Genomic DNA, 20,250 nt, shown 5'->3' with positions numbered 1-20,250 from the left:
TTGAAAGCCGGCACCTCAGGTCCTGGTTTCATCGATGAATGGATTAATCTTTTATCCCTCTTAAATCCTCCTGTATTGTATTCTGGGCTATTAAACTCTGCATAACTGAAAGTATCTGAACTAAACTGGAATCAAATGTCAAAAGATGTTCTTGCCTCAGCAGGTTTAAGCTATTTAATTTTCTATTCAGCAGTGTTATTTGGAGACAAGATTTTTTTTTTCAACCAGCAAGTATTATTTCAATTACCAGTTAATGAGACTAAAAGCAACCATTCATTTTTATTTCATGCTTTTAATGCACACTAATACTTTTCACAGTTCAACAAAATTTAACCAAAATATGTAATGCAGGTGGACCAATAATTATCAGAGGACGACTAAATTCCCATTCAGGAACAACAACCCAGACATTTTAGGTAGAGCGATGGTAGATTACTGTTCACAGACAAGCTGTGGGTTAGAATTCTGCCGAGCAGCTGCCTCAGTATAGATTTTAAAGGGAGTCTTGATGGGAGACATGGAGCTGCACAAATCATGAAGCAGAAAAATAACTTTAATAAAAGCAAAATACTGCGGATTGGGTGCATCACCTAATGCTATGTTCATGTATTTACATTGTGCATTTATCGTATGTTCTACGTTTTCATGTATGGAACGATCTGCCTGGACTGTACGCAGAACAATACTTTTCACTGTAACTCGGTACGTGACAATAAATCTAAATCTAAAATAAAAACAGAAAATACTGGATAAACTCAGCAGGTCTGGCAGCATCTGTGGAGAGAGAAACAGAGTTAACGTTTATTGACCATATGATACTTCTTCAGAGCTAAAGAGAGGGGGAAATGTGGTGGATTTTAAATCGCATAAGAGGGCATGGAGCGAAATAGAAGGTCAGTGATTGGTGCGCCAATAGGAGCGCAAAGGTCACTGGCAAGTGACAGGAAGGTCAGGGTCATCCTTGTGGACTGAGTGGAGGTGTTCCGTAAAGCAGCCACTCAGTCTGTGTTTGTCTCCACAATGTAGAGACGACCGCATTGGGAGCAGCAAATACAGTCTCCCCAGTGCAGTCTCCCCTACATTGGGGAGACTAAACACAGACTGGGGGTCATTTTGCTCAGTCTGCAAGCTTGCCATTTCAACTCACTGCCCTGCTCTCATGTCCACATTTCCGTCCTTGGCCTGCTGAAATGTTCCAGTGAAGCCCAGCGCAAGCTGGAGGAACAGCACCTTCTCTTCCAATTAAGCATGACACAGCCTTCTGGACTCGGCATCGAGTTCAACAACTTTTAGACAGTGAACTTTCCCCTCCATTTTGAAGCTTTTTTATATTCAAAAGTATATATTTTTTTGTCCCATTGGAACCCCCATCTCCCTACAGGGCCATCAGTACACTTGTTAGTTTTGCTTTCAAAGGGCACCCACCTTTGTTCACCTATTAACAGATTATGTTATCTTCCCTTAATATCACTATCAGCATCTTCTGTCGCACTTCACACTGACATTACCACTTCCTCTGTCTTGTGCCTTAAACATCTATATGCAATCTCTCCCAGCTCCCACCTATCATGGACCTTCTATTTTGTTCCACCTGCTCCACCCCCTCTTACAAGTATGAATTCCATCACATTTCTCCCTCTCCTTAGATCTGAAGTCACACTGACTTGAACCCTTAACTCTGCTTTTCTCTCCACAGATGCTGCCAAACCTGCTGAGTTTATGCTGTTTTTAAATTGGGTTTAAGCTCCATGTCCCGATGAGTATTAAGCTTTTAACCCAGATCACAACTTGGATGTAGTTTCCTTGCTGTGAACAATATGGCGTAGAAATTCAACAAGATTGTGGCTGTCTGTAAAACAAGCGCACCGATAACACATTTAGCAGTGGGAAAGGCACATCCAATCGCTTGTGGATCTAGATTTCTGCTAAAATGATCCGGGTCTCGTTAGGCAGCCACCTGAACGGGCGCCAACCTCATTGTGAGACAGAATAATGGCAAGGCACTGATTACTGGGCCCCTTACATGGAATATTCCATCTGGAGTGGAACAGACACTGTCCTACCCGTCTCAGTAATACCTGGTCTCCAAGCAGCCTAACCAGTCATTGTGGGGTGGGGTGGGAGAGATTGAAGGGGTGGAGATTGGTGGAGTAAGGGGGGGGGGGGGGGGGGGGTGCATTGGAGGCTGCCACCAAAGTATGCGCGCCTTCCAGGAGTTACCCAATACAAGATTAGATCGGGCCACAGGGACAACTTTTTCTAGAGGTGCAGCAAGAACCAGCAACTTAGTCAAACTATTCCAAGCAAGCTAGAAGACCAATAGGCCAACTAGCTGAGGCACAAGAGGGAAACTTACCATCAGCTATCCATCTGAAAATGAGTGATAAAATTGTTTTTAAACATACCCCCAGTTGTCGTTCTCTCTCCATGGACACAGTCCCTTTATGTTCACAGTAGAATCGATGTACATGGGCAATGCGAGCTCACAGGATGTGCTTCCTCGTATCAGTACCAATGTTCAGTGAAATTGAGTTGATTTGACAACGATAAAAACAAACCTTTGCAGTCACCAGCGGGGATTGTTTTGGCTGATGGGTAACAAACCGGGACACTGGCTACAACAGTGCAAAATCCAAATAGTGCTGATGCTGGGAGTCAGGAATCATCACGGAAAATGCTGAACAAACTCCACAGGTCAGGCAGCAAAAAACAGAATCAGAGTTAACGTTTCAGGTCAGTGGCTTCTCATCAGCTTTGGAAACTTAACTGTTTCACTCTCCACAGATGTTGCCCAATCTGCTCAGTATTTCCAGCATGTTCTGTTTTTATTTGAGACATTTACTTCCTGCTTCTATTGTATTATCATCTTGACAATCCTTCCCCTTCCACAATGTTTTGAAACAGATAACCCTATGATAATCTATGATTAATCTAGGACAAATGTTCGACACAACATCGTGGGCCGAAGGGCCTGTTCTGTGCTGTATTTTTCTATGGTCTATGTAACCCCAGGGATTTATATGTCTGGTAAAATCAATCATACAACCATTCAGAATCACTGAATTGGAGAGCTCACATCTACATTAAATCTAAATTCCTGCACTATACTAATCACAAATTAAGGCTGATTAAGAATTACAAATAGAAACAGCATTGTTTTGGAATACTGAATTATTTGCGCTGTCTTATTGCGGTTCAATGTGACACATGTTTCACCACTGCAAATAGTTTTCAACATAAAACAGGCTTTATTATCGACTGTACCTTTGTAAGAGCTCCAGAGTGAAAGGTCCATCGAATGTTATTGCTGTACTGAACTCTCACATCTCCGCGGTCCGTTATTCTGTGCACGGTACCTGTCCGCCCAATATACTGCAGAAAAAAGCATAGCGGTAATGTCAATCGACTAGTAATCCAGTGGACCAGGCAAATGCTCTGGGAACATGGGTTAAAATCCCACCATGGCAGATGGTGAGAATTTAAATTTTATTACCAAAATCTAGAATCGAGGGCAACACGGTGGCTCAGTGGTTAGCACTGCTGCTGCACGACGCCGAGGACCCAGTTCGATCCCGGCCTTGGGTCACTGTCCGTGTGGAGTTTGCACATTCTCCCCGTGTTTGTGTGGGTTTCGCCCCCACAACCCAAAGATGTGCAGCATAGGTGGATTGGCCACGCTAAATTGCCCCTTAATTGGGAAAAAAAAAGAAATCGGTACTCTAAATTAAAAAATAAAATAAAATCTGGAATTGAAAGCTAGTCTCAATAATGGTGTCCAATTGTTGTAAAATCCATCTGATTCATCAATGCTCTTTCCTTCCTTCAGGGAAGGAATTCTGCTGTCCTTCTCTGGCCTGGCCTACATGTGACTCCAGACTCTCAGCAATGTGATTGACTCTTTTTTTAAATTTAGAGTACACAATTATTGTTTACCAATTAAGGGGCAATTTAGCATGGCCAATCCACCTACCCTGCACATCTTTGGGTTGTGGGGGGGGGGGTAACTGCCCTTTAAATGGCCTAAAAAGCCACTCAATTCAAGAGCAATTAGGGATAAACAACAAGCCAGTGACGCCCGTGACAGATAAATTGAAGGAGGAGGGACAAGTGGAAAAGCAGACGTTTTGTGAGAAAATTGTTTATATTTTTTGTTGTCTCAAAGAGAATAGGTGTGGAGGTGTCCACACTCTGGATTCTTGTAAAGCACGATCAGAGGTTTATGAAGGGTGTTGGCCAATATAATAAAGATGGATACCTTCCCAAAACCTGCGCAAACACTCTGCTGACGTTGCTACACATCAGTGACATAGAACCAGCAGGAAAGTATTCCAAGATACACAACACAATTGAAGAGTGTAGGATCTGCACAGCTGAAGGCATGAGGGGGGTGGGGGTGGAAGAGTGAGAGAGAGAGAGAGAGAAGAGGGGCACAAAAGGACAGCATCAGATAAAATGAAACGTTAAGAGGCATTGGTGGGCGTTGTAGACTTAGAAACGGTAACACCATGAAAAACCATGAAAAGTTTAAACACTCAATCCCTGGATAAGTTCTGTCCCACCAGCTGTACCGATCCACCAGAGGTAAAGGCCCAGTAATATAGAGTCAGGGAAACCGCCTGGGAGTCCTAATCATGCTTCTGGACTCCATGATGTCCAATGGCTTCAGGTCAACTAGGACATGGAAACCTCCTGCTGGTTACCACCTACAGTCCTTCCTTGATTGGTGAATCAGTAGTCTTCCATATTGATCACCATTTGAAGAACATGCTGAGGGTACTAAAGACACGCTCTGAATTGTGGACCTCAGCGTCTATCAGAGTGGCTTGGTGTTAACTGGCTGAGCCATGAATGAAACAAATTTGACTTGTATCAAGTGATGACAGAACCAACTTGACTTCTCCTCACCAATGGAGTGACTACGACCATTCCTCATGGAAATGCAATGCTAAGCGGGTTAGATTAAGAACTGATTGGGCAGATCTAAAATGGGCACCATGGTGCCATCAGAGGAATGGGAAACCCTCACAATTTTCAACCTCAAAAGATATTCCTCAGTAAGTGGCTGGCTTCCTGACTCCCCAGAACAAGGCACAAGTCAGGCGACTGATGGGAAACTCTTGTCTGGATGGATGTAGCTGCAACACCATTCAACAGCCTTAACACCATCCAGGAAAAACCAGTTATGAATTTCACTATCTTACTCCCTTCATTATTGGCATTCTGTGGCTGTAGTGTCTTCAGAACGCTCTGTAGCAACATGCCACGGTTTCTTCAGAAACACATCCCAAATTTCCATCCTCCACCATGTAAAAAGACAAGGGTGGTAAGCGCACATCACCTACAAGCTCCCCTCCAAGCCATACCCTACCCTAACTTGGACATATATTGTTGTCCCTTAATTGAAACAGGGTCAAATTCTTACCCAAAAGCGCCGTGAGTTCAAAACACCGCACAATTGGAACAGTTAAGGCAGTGACTAGTAACACCAGCATTGCCAGTGGCACATATATCCTGAGAATTAATAGATAAATATACCAACCGTGCCAGCAATGTCCATGCCTCAAGAATTAATTCAGGTGAAAGGGCTATATTAATTTGCAACGACAAGAAAGCAAAATATCTAAACAATGAGCGAAAGAGGGATGTGGATGTACACCCCCAATGCAGTTAGGGAGGCCCGAACAACATTGTGGGTGTGCCTACAACACAAGCACTGCAGCAGATCAGGAAAGCAGCTCACTGCCTCCTCAAGGGAATTAGCAATGGGCAACCAATGCTGGATTAGCCAGCGATACCCACATTCCCTGACCAAAGCGATTCCAAAGCCACTCTAGTTTTATTTATGGAATGCATATATTAAGAGTTAATTTTAGCATCCACAGACGGAGCAGAAAACTTTTAAAAATGGCCAGCCCAGGAAGAATGGAACATTTCGGAGACGCTGGCAGCGCTGAGGGTTACCTCCGCCATTTTAGGATTCCAACCTCCGTGTCCGTCCTGCATCTGCCGTAGAATATCTACCTCCAGAAGGCATTTCACCTTGTCATTATGCTGGAACAAGTGGCTGTCAGCGCTCTCCTGCCTGGGGAGTTCAACATGTTCACCTGAAAGGAGAATGGAAATCTCAACCTGGAACGTTTATGAACATTGAGAAGTGTGGCAACATCTTGGCACTAAAATAAAATAACCTTTTAAAGACTGGATTATAAATTCTGCTCAGCAAGGCAAATCTTTTAATATTAAGCAAAATAAGAACAGGGAATTTCAGAAGCTGGAAAGACTCGACAGGATGGGCGCATCAGTGGAGAGAGAAACAGAGTTAACTGCGTTGCAAAGAACAGTCATTCGATTCAAGACACGACACAGATTCTGCCAAATTTGCTGATCATTTCTACTACTTTGTTTTTATTTCAGATTTCCAGGATCCGCGGTATTTTGCTTTTCAGACATTGGTTAAAAAAAACAATTTGAAAGCTAAACATTGTGAGGTATAGATGCATTTTGCTACTTCTCGCCTGTTCAATCGCTGCTCCTTCCAAGGTAAAACTACATCAGCTGAAAAACGGCCCCAACTGTAGACGGTGGAGGACTCGGAGTAAAATAGATTTGGCTCCAACCGGACCACCAACACAAAACCAAAATGCTGCAGATGCTGGAAATAATCAGCAGGTCTGGCAGAACAAGAATCAAGACTGATGAGTGGTCACAGGCCGATTCCTAATTGGGTCTCTTGCCAGATGCTGCCAGACCTGCTGATTATTTGCAGAATTTTCTGTCTCTATTATGCCATTGCCAGAGGAGCTCAGAACAACCGCACAGCGATGACAGGACTGGAAAGAAAGTATTTTGCAGCATCTTTCATGATCTGAGGGCTTACTTAAAATTATAAAAGTATTACCTTTGAATACTTTCAAACAGGGAAATGCGGCAGTCAATTGACTACAGTGAGGTGCCGAAAGCAGAAATGAGACAAATGACCAAGTAACTGATTTTTTTTGCTGGCCAAAGGGATATTTGACATTCAAAACACTGGGAGGATTCCCTGTCAGCTTCACATAGTGCTGTCAGATCTATTGGTGGAAAGAGCTATGATTTAGCCCCTTCGACACTGCACCAAGTATCAGCCTAGGTTACGGCTCAAGTCACTGGAGCGAGACTCGAACCAACAACTTTCTAACTCGGAGGCGAAAGTGCCATCACCGAATCCAATCTAAAAATCATGAACCATCAGAAAATGGTGCTGAAAGGCAAAACAAAGTTAGGTGTTACCAAATAGAAGTATACCAAAGAAATACCAAATAGATGTGGGGCTGGTTCAGCACAGTGAGCTAAATAGCTGGCTTGCAATGCGGAACAAGGCCAGCAGCGCGGGTTCAATTCCCGTACCGGCCTCCCCGAACAGGCGCCGGAATGTGGCGACTAGGGACTCTTCACAGTAACTTCATTAAAGCCTACTTGTGACACTAAGCAATTATTATTGTTAAGTAGCATACCTTCAGCATTATGGATTTGCAACAAAATGATAGAAGATAATCAATTGCAATCATCCAGCCTAATGTCAGTGTTCATTATTGTTGCTTTTGCTGTAAATCTTCCAGACTGTTTTTGATGTGTTGTATGTACAGAAAAGCTCTACTCTGAAACGTGTGGTCAACTGGTCAAAGTAGATTACGGTGAAAATGAGAAAATATGAAAACTGCGATTGTGTTTATTTTGCCTTACAACTCCCATTTTAGTTCTGCTTTTAGAACATCTTAGGCTGTTTGCATTCCTTGCCCACAGCTGACTGTGGTTCAACACACATTCAGCATGAAACAAAAAGTACCATATTCTTGAATGTATTGGCAACATATTTCCACAATACTCAGAAATTAAAGCTGCCTCGGTTTCCACTCGGATGGATTTTTAACACGTGGCATAAAACTGAATATTTATGCTGCAATTCTGGGTTTCAGCAGAAGAGCCAAGTTCTGTGATCATTGTTGATTAAATGCCAGTATTATGAGAGACCAGCAATCAAAGAAAGCTCTGAAACAAATCCGAGATTATTCACCCAGATGTACAGATGACGACTTTGAGTCTAATTTCTTTTTACCCCGTTGTTAATTTGAAACACAGCAATAAGAGTCTTGCTCGTTGATGTATACAGCATGCAACTGTGTAAATGTTCAATGAGCTGCATAATTAAACAAAGGGAATTTTAGATATTTGATTTGCATGATGCTGCAAAACAACTGCAATGTGTTTAAACCGGCACTGGGGTCGAAATTGCAGTTTTGCTATAGTACCGTACAATAATGTTCTGCAGTCTAAGCCCAAAAGAGGGTTAAAAGCCCTGGAATTCATATTGGCAGCCCTTCGATTGACTATCTCAGACAACATTTATGAAACTGCTGGATTCCCCTCCACCAGCATTTAGACCTGGCGTAAACTGCACATCAGTTTGCCGAGACACATCTCAGGTGGAGCTGCCAGGATTTAGGATGGCTGATGAAATTCCACCATGGAGGTGGGGATAGGGGCTGGGGGGTTATATAATAGATTGGGAGCAGGAAGCGATGTGGTCCTTGCAGAACTGGGGCCAAACCAGAAATCCTCTTTCCCTGGGCAGGTTATTTAATTTGCACATTACTAAAGCGGAGGAACCCCAAAGTTTCGCCTGAAGTCAAATGTTTTCATTATTTTGCAAACTGACACCCAGCAGGACGTGCCCAGCTGGAACAATTTCGTTGGCTGCTTTTTGACACCTTGCTACCATCAATCTTCTATTTGTCGAGCTCAGAATTGGGATAGAAGTCAGTGGAATAAAGATCAGGAAAGATGAACAACAGCCCGCCTCAATTTGTATCATCCATTTTACAGCATCATCCAGGGGCAACAATTTGGTCGTTGGAAATTGCTGATTTGTAGCGTTTATTTCTGCTTCTTGCTGTGGGCAACAACTTGAACAGTGTGAGCATCAAGATTCAAATCCTGGGCTTTTGTTCCTTTGACACGGCAGCGACAAAATTCAAAGAGCTTAACCTCCATGGAATTCTAGAGAAATGAGTGAGCTGGACAGTGTCGATTTGGTAAACTGTGTACGATTTGGGTTCTTTGGGACAAATGCCCTTTTGTCATCTATATCTATCTTTTGCATGATTAATCAAATCTACTTCATCTGCATAAATGAGAGTTCATACTTCTGATTAGGGACCAGTAATTTTCATTTAAATGCAGTCAGAATTTGAGATCCCAGGTATTTACTATCACAGTTCCACAGATCGCAGTTTTAAACAAAAATGATTTCAGTTCCTCCTTCCAGGATATGGCCTGATTTCTCTCAACAGCACCTCCAGCTCAGCCTGGCAGCCCTGTTGCGTCTTCTGCCTACAGTGAGTTCTCAGGCAACCGGACTCCCAACTCAAACTGACCCAACGACCGCTCACCTCCCAGCCATTCAATCACTTTGTCCGAGACAGGGTTGGCCAGGTTGCACCCAAACATCTAACCACCTGCACAATCCCAGCAGATGATCGCTGTTCACCGTGGGCTTAATATTGCCTCCACTGCCAGTTTCACAGAGCACGCAGCGTCACTTTGCTATAAACCGTGCCCAGGCTTCTCTGAGCACCACCTCACGGACTTCTCAGAAGCCAGCTGCATGGAGCTGCTGCCTCTCCAGCCTCGGAATAGCTTCATCATGAAGGCTTTTGTTTTGCGCCATCTCTAGGTCCCACGGTCAGGTTTTCATGCTGTGCACACATGCACACACACACTTATCCCAAACCCACCATGTACTCCAATGATGTACACAATTGGGCTGGTTTAGCACACTGGGCTAAATCGCTGGCTTTTAAAGCAGACCAAGGCAGGCCAGCAGCATGGTTCAATTCCCGTATCAGCCTCCCTGAACAGGCGCCGGAATGTGGCGACTAGGGCTTTTCACAGTAACTTCATTGAAGCCTACTCGTGACAATGAGCGATTTTCATTTTTTTTCATTCTGTTCTCAATTATATCCATATGTCCTCTAACTGTTAGAACTATTTGTAATATACAAGTCTGTTTACTTTTGAAAACTGGCCTTGAGCTATGAAAAGCATGTCATGTCTCATAGCTCTTTTATTGGGTATTACGAAAAGAGTAAAACGGGCACTTCACGAATTACCAAGTAACAGATCCAAGAATTTCTACAGAACCTTGTGGTCTCCATAAACATAAATGATTTAGAGATATGCTTGGAAATAATACCAACCTTTGTATTAACCACTGGAGCAAGAGTGCAACAAATTATTAGCAAACACAGTTCAATACAGATAAATGTAAATTAATATAATACAGTAAAGGATCAGGGAATATAGATTAAATGGCACATTTCTCAAAGGCTCTAAATGCAATCATCCAGACAGATAGAAAATGCAATTACAGGGTTAAATGGCATTTAAATGTTGTTTAAATGTGGAATACTGACCATTAAAGAGGTGATGATGAACCTGTTCACAATGCTAATTACACTACAATTGGGGTGCTGTTTCAGATACCCCTGTCACCGCCATGGGCAATTCGTCCCAGCATGATTATGAAGGAAAAAATATGAAAATCTAGAGCAGTCCTCACCGTTGCAATGTTTAAAATGACAAACAGAGGCAGCAGTGGTGCAGTGGTTAGCCCTGCTGCCTCACGGCACCGAGGTCCCGGGTTCGATCCCGGCTCTGGGTCACTGTCCGTGTGGAGATTGCACATTCTCCCTGTATCTGCGTGGGTCTCGCCCCCACAACCCAAAAAGATGTGCAGGGTAGGTGAATTGGCCACGCTAAATTGCCCCTGAATCAGAAAAAAAGAATTGCGTACTCTAAACTTATGGGGGGGGGGGGGGGGGGGAAGAAAATGACAAACAGAAAAATATTAAGTCCACCGGCATGTGCTCAATTAACAAAATTGAGTTAATTTAGTATTAATAGAAGCAAAAAATGGAATGTTTCTCCCCAACGGAGGATCTTAAATCACATAATGTGTCATTTCTTACTGCCATTGATATTCAAGCAATCATAATATTTAAGAGGGAGCTGGGTAAACAGAGAGAAATATTAAAGGGCCAGGGAAGGAGCAGCAAATGGGATTCAACTGGATAGCTCCAATGTGAAACTGACAAATTCCCTCCTTCTCTATTGAAATGTCTGATTTAACACCAGGGAGTTTTAGAAATAAATAAAATATTTTACAACACTAAAGCAGCAATATTTTTATGAAGGTATGCTTGGCTGAATATTTCCTGTGCTTGCAAAATACTGACACCAATGATTTTTGTCAAAATGTGATTGCAACAGCCGCTGTTCCTCACAACAAACAAGGTAGTGTCGCTTTCATCTTATTGAAACTATAAAACACAGATCCAGTGCCAGCGGATTGCTTTGAACAGCGCTGTTCAATTATTAAGCAAGATAGTTTTTAGTACATTCCGTCTCGATTTCAACTGATAAAGCTACATTTTTTAGCAGCTATCCAGACATCACATTGGTTTGACGTCAGTCAAAGTGTTCCCCTTCAAAGAAGAATAAATCTTCACCTCTAAGGCAATCACAGTTCCCTACATCCCACAGATCAATCCACAACTAAGAGGAACTGACCTTCCTGCAAGACTCTACCAATGCAGTTCAATGACTAACCACCAGAGGGTACATTTGAGCAGAACAAACTGATTCATTCTCAGATCTCCGAACTTCCTCAGGAGTAAGGCCCAATGTTTAAATGCCGTGTGGGTTTTATTGCAGGCAGGATACAGACTGCTACACTATTGAACTGCCCAGTGAACTGGGGCTGTTAGCTGAAGTTGAGAACACAAAAGAGTACTTGCATTGCATTCAAAATTCAAAAGAGGTACACGTTACAATGACACTCATCTAAAGTAATAAACTTTCACATCAAAAAAGTAATATTTTAAAATCTGTGCATCATAAAGTACAAGTACAGACCAAATATGTTTTTGAGATCAGTGTTTTTATAGAATACAAAAAAAGAAATGTACGATGTGGACCTGAGACTCAATGAAGGGAAATGCAGAATCCCTCCCTGCTGCTATCTGGTGATCCGACTTTACAGAAACAATCCAAAACATACCTAGCTTTGGCAAATGATCTTTGTAGTAGTAGCCTCCTGCGGAATCTGTGATGTACTTTAAATCCACCTTCCCTTTGTGACCCATCCGATAGACGTTGGTTGTCCCGTTTGACCAGGTGACGCTCGAAACACTTCGTCCTGACTCAGTATCCCAGCCTCGGATATCAACTACTTTCCCAATTTTGCCTTCACTGCCTGGAAAGCAAAATTATTCTTTTCACAAAAAAAGTAGAATGAAAGTTCCTTTACCTCTTTCGCCATTAACAACCCTTTGTTGCATAGTGTCGAAATGAGCAGTTAATGAGTTTGCAGCTGCCCATAATAACATCTAAAATCCAAAATTGAGAGATGAAAGACCTTTAAATCCAGCACACCGTGAAAATAACAAGGATTTAGTAATTTGAGCACCATGAACACAATGTTACCATCGGCATATCTGCTTGCAAGCTTGTACCCAAAGGCCCCCATGTAGCTTAGCCCACACTGAAAGAACATTCAACAGTTGTCCATGTTAGGAATGGGTTAACAGACACTCCAATTAAATACTAATTTGATTTCAATTATCCAATAGAGGTCACTGATATATAAAGGGGTTTACAGGTGGCATTATTGGTTGGTGGATATTTGTCTGAGAATTGGATCAAAGAAATAAAGATGTTTCGTGGAGAAGCAAAACTCTTGTCTACTTTACTCTACAGCAACCCAGTAGCTTAAATAGTCCACAGCACACGAGTTACTTCTGTCTTAATTTGCACAGAGATAAAGTGGAGTTTCAGGTCGACTGCTCGGGCTAGTGGCTGCAAAATAACCAGCTCAGTTTGAACAAGATTAATAGGAACTGAATTTGTAACGTCAATTTAACCTACGGATTGCATCAAACAATTTCACATTTTTCCCCAACAATATCCAGAGTTTTGCTTCAGATAACGAACCAGTCAAACAGGACGGCTGAATGTCCTGAATGGTCCCGAATCACTTCTGTTTAAGTTAGGCTGGGAAGACTGAAAGGATTTTGGAGGAGTATGGTATTCTGCTGGGGAACTGTTGTTACTACATTCAACACAAAGCATTTTTAGCCTTTTATTCTGGGGGTTTGGTGGCTGCTGTTCCAGGGTTGGCCGACGAGATTTAAAACCTCTAAAGAAGGTGTGCTTATTTGAAACTTTCTCACACTTAATATTCATGGAGACTTAAGATACATGGAGTGACTAATAGCTGAATTTCACCAACATAAGGTCCATTACCCATGATAATGATAAATGATCTGCAAGTATGATCTGCAGGATACTATTCTGCTGTCTGTGGGCAACCTCATTTCACTTACAATCATGGGATCCAAGCATCTAAGTCACAGCCTGAAATTCTCACTCAGCAACTTTAGGGAAGCCATGGATTAATGTCTGCACTAAATTAGGAATTCCAGGCAGATACAAGTGCCTCCACATTAGTATCTCATGGAGTTTTATAGGGCCATCCATTTCCTTATGATATTTCAAGAATTGCTTAAAGTAATTATTTGAACTGGCACAACCACAACTTGGTCATTGTGCAAATGTAAGATAAATTCTTACTTTCCAATACATCAGTCATACTCCTAGATGGACCAATTCCAATGATGTTTCCCTGGAGACGTCAGACAAAAATAAACGGTGTTAATAAACTCCAGTTATATCAATGCTGCTGGCAAGATCCAGTCCAGCATAAAGTCAGGAGTTTTGCTTATTCATTCATATGGGATGCAGGCCAGCATTTATTGCCCATCCTTAATTTCTCTCGAATAGATGGTGGTGAGCAACCATACTGAGCCGCTGCAGTCTGTGTGGTGTAGGTACACCCACTGAGCTGTTAGGGAGGGAGCTCCAGATTTTGATCCAGTGACAGTGCAGGAAAAGCAATACTGTTTTGAGGGTTTGGAAGGTACTGTCAAAGGGTGTTGCTACAGTGCATCTTCTGGATGGGACTGCCAGTGTACATCGGTAGTGCAGGGAGTGAATGGTGAAGGTGGTGGATAGGTACCAACCAAGCGGGGCTCTTTGTCCTGGATTGTATCAGTGTATCGTTGGAGCTGCATTCATCCAGACAAGTGCAGAGTATTCTCTCACAGCCCTGACTTGTCGACGGTGGACAGGCTTTGGGGAGTCAGGTGGTGAGTTACACTCTGCAGAACTTCCAATCTCTGACCTGCTCTTGTAGACACAGTATTTATATGGCTGGTCCAGTTCAGTTTCTGATCAATGGCAACGCCGAAAATGTTGATAATGGAAGATACAGCAATGGTAATGCCTTTGAAGTCATGGGGAGATGGTCAGATTCTTTCTTGGGGTTATCGGCTGGCACTTGTGTGGTGCAAATGTTATTTGCCTCTTATCAGCTCCAGCCTGGATACTGTTCAGGTCTTGCTGTATATGGGTATGGGCCTTTTCAGTATCTGAGGATTCGCAAATGGAGCTGAACATGGTGTAATCCTGAGCGAACATCTCCACTTCTGACTTTACAATGGTGGGAAGGTCATTGAAGAAACAGCTGAGGATGGTTGGGCCTGGGGCACCACGCTGAGGAACACCTGCAGGATATCCCTGGGCTGAGATGATTGAATCTCAAACACCACTACCATCTTCCTTTGTGCCAGGTATAACACCAACCAGCGGAGAATTTCCTCTCTGATTCCCATGGCCTTCAGAGGGGCTCCTTGATGCCATACTCGGTCAAATGCAACCTTGATGTCAAGGGCAGTCACTCTCACCTCTGGAATTCAGCTCTTTTGTCCATGTTTAGATCAAGGCTACAATGAGGACAGGAGCTGAGTGGCCCTGGCAGAACCCAAACTGATTGCCAGTGTGCTTGATAGCACCGTCAATGACGCCTTCCATTACTTTTGTTGCCGACTGAGAGTTGGCCAGATTGGATTTGCCCTACTTTTTGTGTACAGGACATGCCGGAACAATTGTCCACATTACTGCATAGATGCCAGTGTTGTAGTTGTACAGGAAAGCTTGGCTCAGAGCGCTGCCACTGCTGGAGCACAAGTAATATTGCCAGAATGTTGTCAGGACCCATAGCCTTTGCAGTACCCAGTGCCTTCAGACATTTCTTGAGTGGATCAATTTGGCTCAAGACTGGCACCAGTGATGCTGGGGGTCTCAGGAGGCAGGGATTGATCATCCACTCCGCAATTCTGGCTGAAGATGTTGCAAACACTTTAGCCTTGCCTCTTGCACACTGATGTGCTGGGCTCCTCCATCATTGAGGATGGGGATATTTGTGGAGCTTCCTCCTCTAACGAGTTGTTTAATTGCTCACCAGCATTCACGGCTGGATGTTGAAACACTGCAGAGCTTAGATCTCATCCGTTGATTGTGGGATCACGTAGATTTGTCTATCACTGGTTGCTTCCGCTGTCTGGCATGCACATAGTCCTGTTTTGTAGCTTCACCAGGTTGACTACTCATTTTTAGGAACGCCTGGTGTTGCACCTGCTCTCACCAGTGAACCAGGGTTGATCCCCTGCCTTGATGGTAATGGTAGAATGGAGGATAGGCCAGGCCATGAGATTACCAATTGTGGTGGAGTACAATTCTGCTGCTGCGTAGGTTAATGCCAGGTGGTCCACCCAGTTTAATTCCTTTTGGACTTCAGTTTGATCCAATGGAGTGGCTTGTTGGGCCATTTCTGAGGTCATTTAAGAGTCAACACTGTTGTGGGTCTGGAGTCACATGTGGGCCAGATCAGGTAAGGATGGCAGATTTCCTTCCCAAAAGTAACCAGATAGGTTTTTATGACAATTAACAATGGTTTCATGGTGACTATTAGAGACCAGCTTTTCATTCTTTTAATTGAAATTAAATTCCAAAATATATACCAGTGTCTGCCCCGGAGTATTAGCTTGGAACTTTTGATTACTAGTCCAGTGACGTTAACACTATGACACTAACTCCTCCTGGAGTGCCCAACTGTACCAATTTTAAACAAGGTGGGTTTATGTTCATTTTAGATCAGAATCTACCTTTTATAAAAGTTCAGATTGCACAAAACAACATGGATTTAAACACCGCGCGAATAGTTTTATCACGTGACCACCAATATAGAACCCCTTAGACAACAGTACATGGCCTTAAGGAACAAGGCATCTGTTATAGTTTCTAAATGGCTAATGTGCATACAGCCATGGACCAGGAAGCTGAAACATCATACTTTGTATCATTAAAATCAGTTTTTAAAAAGTTTAACAATGAACTGAACTCAATTTATTTTCTTTGAATGAAGGATAGAGAGGGATGATTGATGTACGGAATGAGGAAACTGTGAATCCGATATCTGCAATTCTCGGAGGTGCTACGTCATAAAACTCTTCAGCAAAACATAAAATTCTTCAGTATTTACGAATGAGAGGGGCCATATTGTTGGAGAGGACGGTGTGAAACAGACTGGTAAGATCGAGGAGATACTTGTCAGGAAGGAAGATGTGTTGGGCATTTTGAAAAATTTGAGGATAGACAAGTCCCCCGGACCTGACGGGATATATCCAAGGATTCTATGGGAAGCAAGAGATGAAATTGCAGAACCGTTGGCAATGATCTTTTCGTCCTCACTGTCAACAGGGGTGGTACCAGGGGATTGGAGAGTGGCGAATGTCGTGCCCCTGTTCAAAAAAGGGAATAGGGATAACCCTGGGAATTACAGGCCAGTTAGTCTTACTTCGGTGGTGGGCAAAGTAATGGAAAGGGTACTGAGGGATAGGATTTCTGAGCATCTGGAAAGACACTGCTTGATTAGGGATAGTCAGCACAGATTTGTGAGGGGTAGGTTTTGCCTCATAAGTCTTATTGAATTCTTTGAGGTGACCAAGCACGTAGATGAAGGTAAAACAGTGGATGTGGTGTACATGGATTTTAGTAAGGCACTTGATAAGGTTCCCCATGGTGGGCTTATGCAGAAAGTAAGGAGGCATGGGATAGTGGGAAATTTGGCCAGTTGGATAAAGAACTGGCTAACTGAAAGAAGTCAGAGAGTGGTGGTGGATGGCAAATATTCAGCCTGGAGCCCAGTTACCAGTGGCGTACCGCAGGGATCAGTTCTGGGTCCTCTGCTGTTTGTGATTTTCAATAATGACTTGGATGAGGGAGTTGAAGGGTGGGTCAGTAAATTTGCAGATGATACGAAGATTGGTGGAGTTGTGGATAGTGAGGAGGGCTGTTGTCGGCTGCAAAGAGACAAAGATAGGATGCAGAGCTGGGCTGAGAAGTGGCAGATGGAGTTTAACCCTGAAAAGTGTGAGGTTGTCCATTTTGGAAGGACAAATATGAATGCGGAATACAGGGTTAACGGTAGGGTTCTTGGCAATGTGGAGGAGCAGAGAGATCTTGGGGTCTATGTTCATAGATCTTTGAAAGTTGCCACTCAAGTGGATAGAGCTGTGAAGAAGGCCTATGGTGTGCTAGCGTTTATTAGCAGAGGGATTGAATTTAAGAGCCGTGAGGTGATGATGCAGCTGTACAAAACCTTGGTCAGGCCACATTTGGAGTAGTGTGTGCAGTTCTAGCTGCCTCATTTTAGGAAGGATGTGGAAGTTTTGGAAAAGGTGCAAAGGAGATTTACCAGGATGTTGCCTGGAATGGAGAGCAGGTCTTACAAGGAAAGGTTGAGGATGCTCGGCCTTTTCTCATTAGAACGGAGAAGGATGAGGGGGCGACTTGATAGAGGTTTATAAGGTGATCAGGGGAATAGATAGAGGAGACAGTCAGAGACTTTTTCCCCGGGTGGAACAAACCATTACAAGGGGACATAAATTTAAGGTGAATGGTGGAAGATATACGGGGGGATGTCAGAGGTAGGTTCTTTACCCAGATAGTGGGGGCATGGAATGCACTGTCTGTGGAAATAGTTGAGTCGGAAACATTAGGGACCTTCAAGTGGCTATTGGATAGGTACATGGATTATGGTAAAATGATGGGGTATAGATTAATTTGTTCTTAATCTAGGACAAAAGTTCGGCACAACATCGTGGGCCGAAGGGCCTGTTCTGTGCTGTATTTTTCTATTTTCTAAAACAAAAGATGCCAGCTGTTACCACCTCCTGGCATTCTTAATAATTCAGTTGAGCTGGCAAAAACAATGTGCTCACCATCTTGATTGCCCCAGTCCCAATCTGGCCCTCGAACAACTTTACTACCCTGGAAGATCCCCTTTAGTACAATTCTTGGCAGATTCTGTCTCGGACCAACAGGAACACTGCGCAGAGAGAAAAAAAACAAAAATAAAGAATTAACACTGCAATCAAAGAGGCTACAATAAAAATGATAGATTATCAGAATATTAATAGAATATTAATACCCTTTTAATAAATTGTATCAGTTTCAAAAGCTTCAGGCTTAATTAATGGTCAGAACGATGGCGTGGGAGAAAGTCAATTTCAGGTAATTAACTTAATTCTATGAATGCTGAGAGCTGTAGATCTACAATTATGGAAGTCTCAGTTAGGTCTGAACTAAGATCACCTTTTCTAGTCAATAAACTAGCATATTTTACAATATTTTGCACAAAAATATTTTAAAATTATCAATATAAAATACCAATCTGGCAGGAGCAGCACGGTGGTGCAGTGGTTAGCACTGCTGCCTCACGGGGCCGAGGTCCCAGGTTCGATCCCGGCTCTGGGTCAGTGTCTGTGTGGAGTTTGCACATTCTCCCCGTGTCTGCGTGGGTTTCACCCCCACAACCCAAAGATGTGCAGGGTAGGTGGAGTGGTCACGCTAAATTGCCCCTTAATTGGAAAAAATGAATTGGGCACTCTAAATTTATATTTAATAAAATATTGATATGGCAATAATTTTAATTATCAATATAAAATTAAATAGATTCTGAAAAGCAAATTATTTTCAGGAACTTTCTACTGGACAGATAACTGCATCATCAACAAATTAAACGCAGAATTTAATCCAATATTAATTTATAGTCAAAGCAAAATAAATTTTGTGTGGCAGTTTACATATTTTGACAAATTATAAAATATTACTTGTAGATATTATTTCAAAAAAGTCGGACATTTCACACTTTGTACTTCAACAGAAATCGGATACAAAGATCTCCAATTTGTATCGTAAATGCCGACATATTTCACTTCCCTGACCATGTTTCTCTCCCTCCCCTGCATAAATGCTGACTTTGGACAAAAAACAGAGCAAAACATTTCTGGTTGAGATGGGTTTGTCGTTCCCAATTCTGGATGATGAACGTGATTGGATTTCGCACAGAACTCTTGCGTGTAACTCGCATGTGGGAAGATCAGAAGTCAGCGTTGAGCCCTGAAAAGAGATGGTGACTTGGGGACAGGCTAAAGAGCAATTTCCCAGTTGATTTCACCAAATCTGGCCCAGATTAGGGCCAATATCGTAAAAAGCTTTTGAACAGAACTGACAAGACTCTCCAGTATACTCAATGATGCTTTTATTAAAGTAACAACAGTAATCATGTTCTGAATGGGCGACTGTTGAATCCCACTCAACAGGAAGAATGTAACAGTTATAGAGAGGGTACAATGTCCATTCACTGGGAAGCTGCTTGGTATGTAGTTATATAAATCAAAAGACTTGAATAATTGTCTTCTTTTATTAGACCAACACAGATTGTAGTGATATAGCAGAAATGGTTAAAAATTTGGAAGGATAGTACAGATGGAAGCAGACTATTTTCAGCAGTCGCAGGATCAGGAAAGATGCACAATTAAATGAAAGAGTTTGGGAAAGAGAATAGGAAAAACTACTTTTCACAGGGAGTTATGAAGCAGTGGCTATTGTAAGATTAGATTGGCTAAATAGAGGAAGGAATAGGGTTGGAGGAAAACGGGAACAGGATATCTAGTGTAATTAGAACAAATTGGCCAAGTAGAGAACATGGACTGATTGGACCGAAGGGTCTATTTTCATGTTTAGTCTTCAATCTCAGCATCTAAAGGAATAGACAACAGCAACACATTGCTTGCAAGAGCTGTCTTTTCCCCAGATTACCTACAAACATACAAATCAGGAGCAGGAGGAGATCATGCAGCCCCTTCAACCTGCACCGCCATTCAGTAAAATCTGGATTACTAGATTAGTGACAATACCACTACACCACTGCCTCACCCTGCTGCTGTATTTCTGAAACTGGAGAGACCT

At 42.7% G+C, this 20,250-nt stretch overlaps 1 protein-coding gene and 1 long non-coding RNA gene across 7 annotated transcripts in view; one reads left to right on the top strand and one right to left on the bottom strand.

Moving 5' to 3' along the window:
- mib2 (MIB E3 ubiquitin protein ligase 2) overlaps positions 1–20,250 on the bottom strand; it is a 290,271-nt gene that overhangs the window by 56,207 nt on the left and 213,814 nt on the right. For all 6 annotated transcript variants that reach the window (XM_038773655.1, XM_038773656.1, XM_038773658.1 and 3 more), the window contains 4 exons: positions 18,219–18,325; positions 12,098–12,292; positions 5,962–6,104; positions 3,265–3,372 (listed from right to left, as the gene is read on the bottom strand). In XM_038773655.1, coding sequence (XP_038629583.1) covers positions 3,265–3,372; positions 5,962–6,104; positions 12,098–12,292; positions 18,219–18,325 — 553 coding nt within the window. The remainder of the gene's footprint in view (positions 1–3,264; positions 3,373–5,961; positions 6,105–12,097; positions 12,293–18,218; positions 18,326–20,250) is intronic.
- The window catches only part of LOC119950829, a 45,383-nt gene continuing 27,712 nt past the window's right edge, over positions 2,580–20,250 (top strand). The window contains exon 1 of the long non-coding RNA XR_005457438.1: positions 2,580–2,733. This is a non-coding gene — a long non-coding RNA (uncharacterized LOC119950829). The remainder of the gene's footprint in view (positions 2,734–20,250) is intronic.

The sequence above is a fragment of the Scyliorhinus canicula genome, chromosome 16 (assembly GCF_902713615.1).
Source record: "Scyliorhinus canicula chromosome 16, sScyCan1.1, whole genome shotgun sequence".
Classification (NCBI taxonomy): Eukaryota; Metazoa; Chordata; class Chondrichthyes; order Carcharhiniformes; family Scyliorhinidae; genus Scyliorhinus; species Scyliorhinus canicula.
This window is presented reverse-complemented; position numbering and strand designations above follow the sequence as displayed.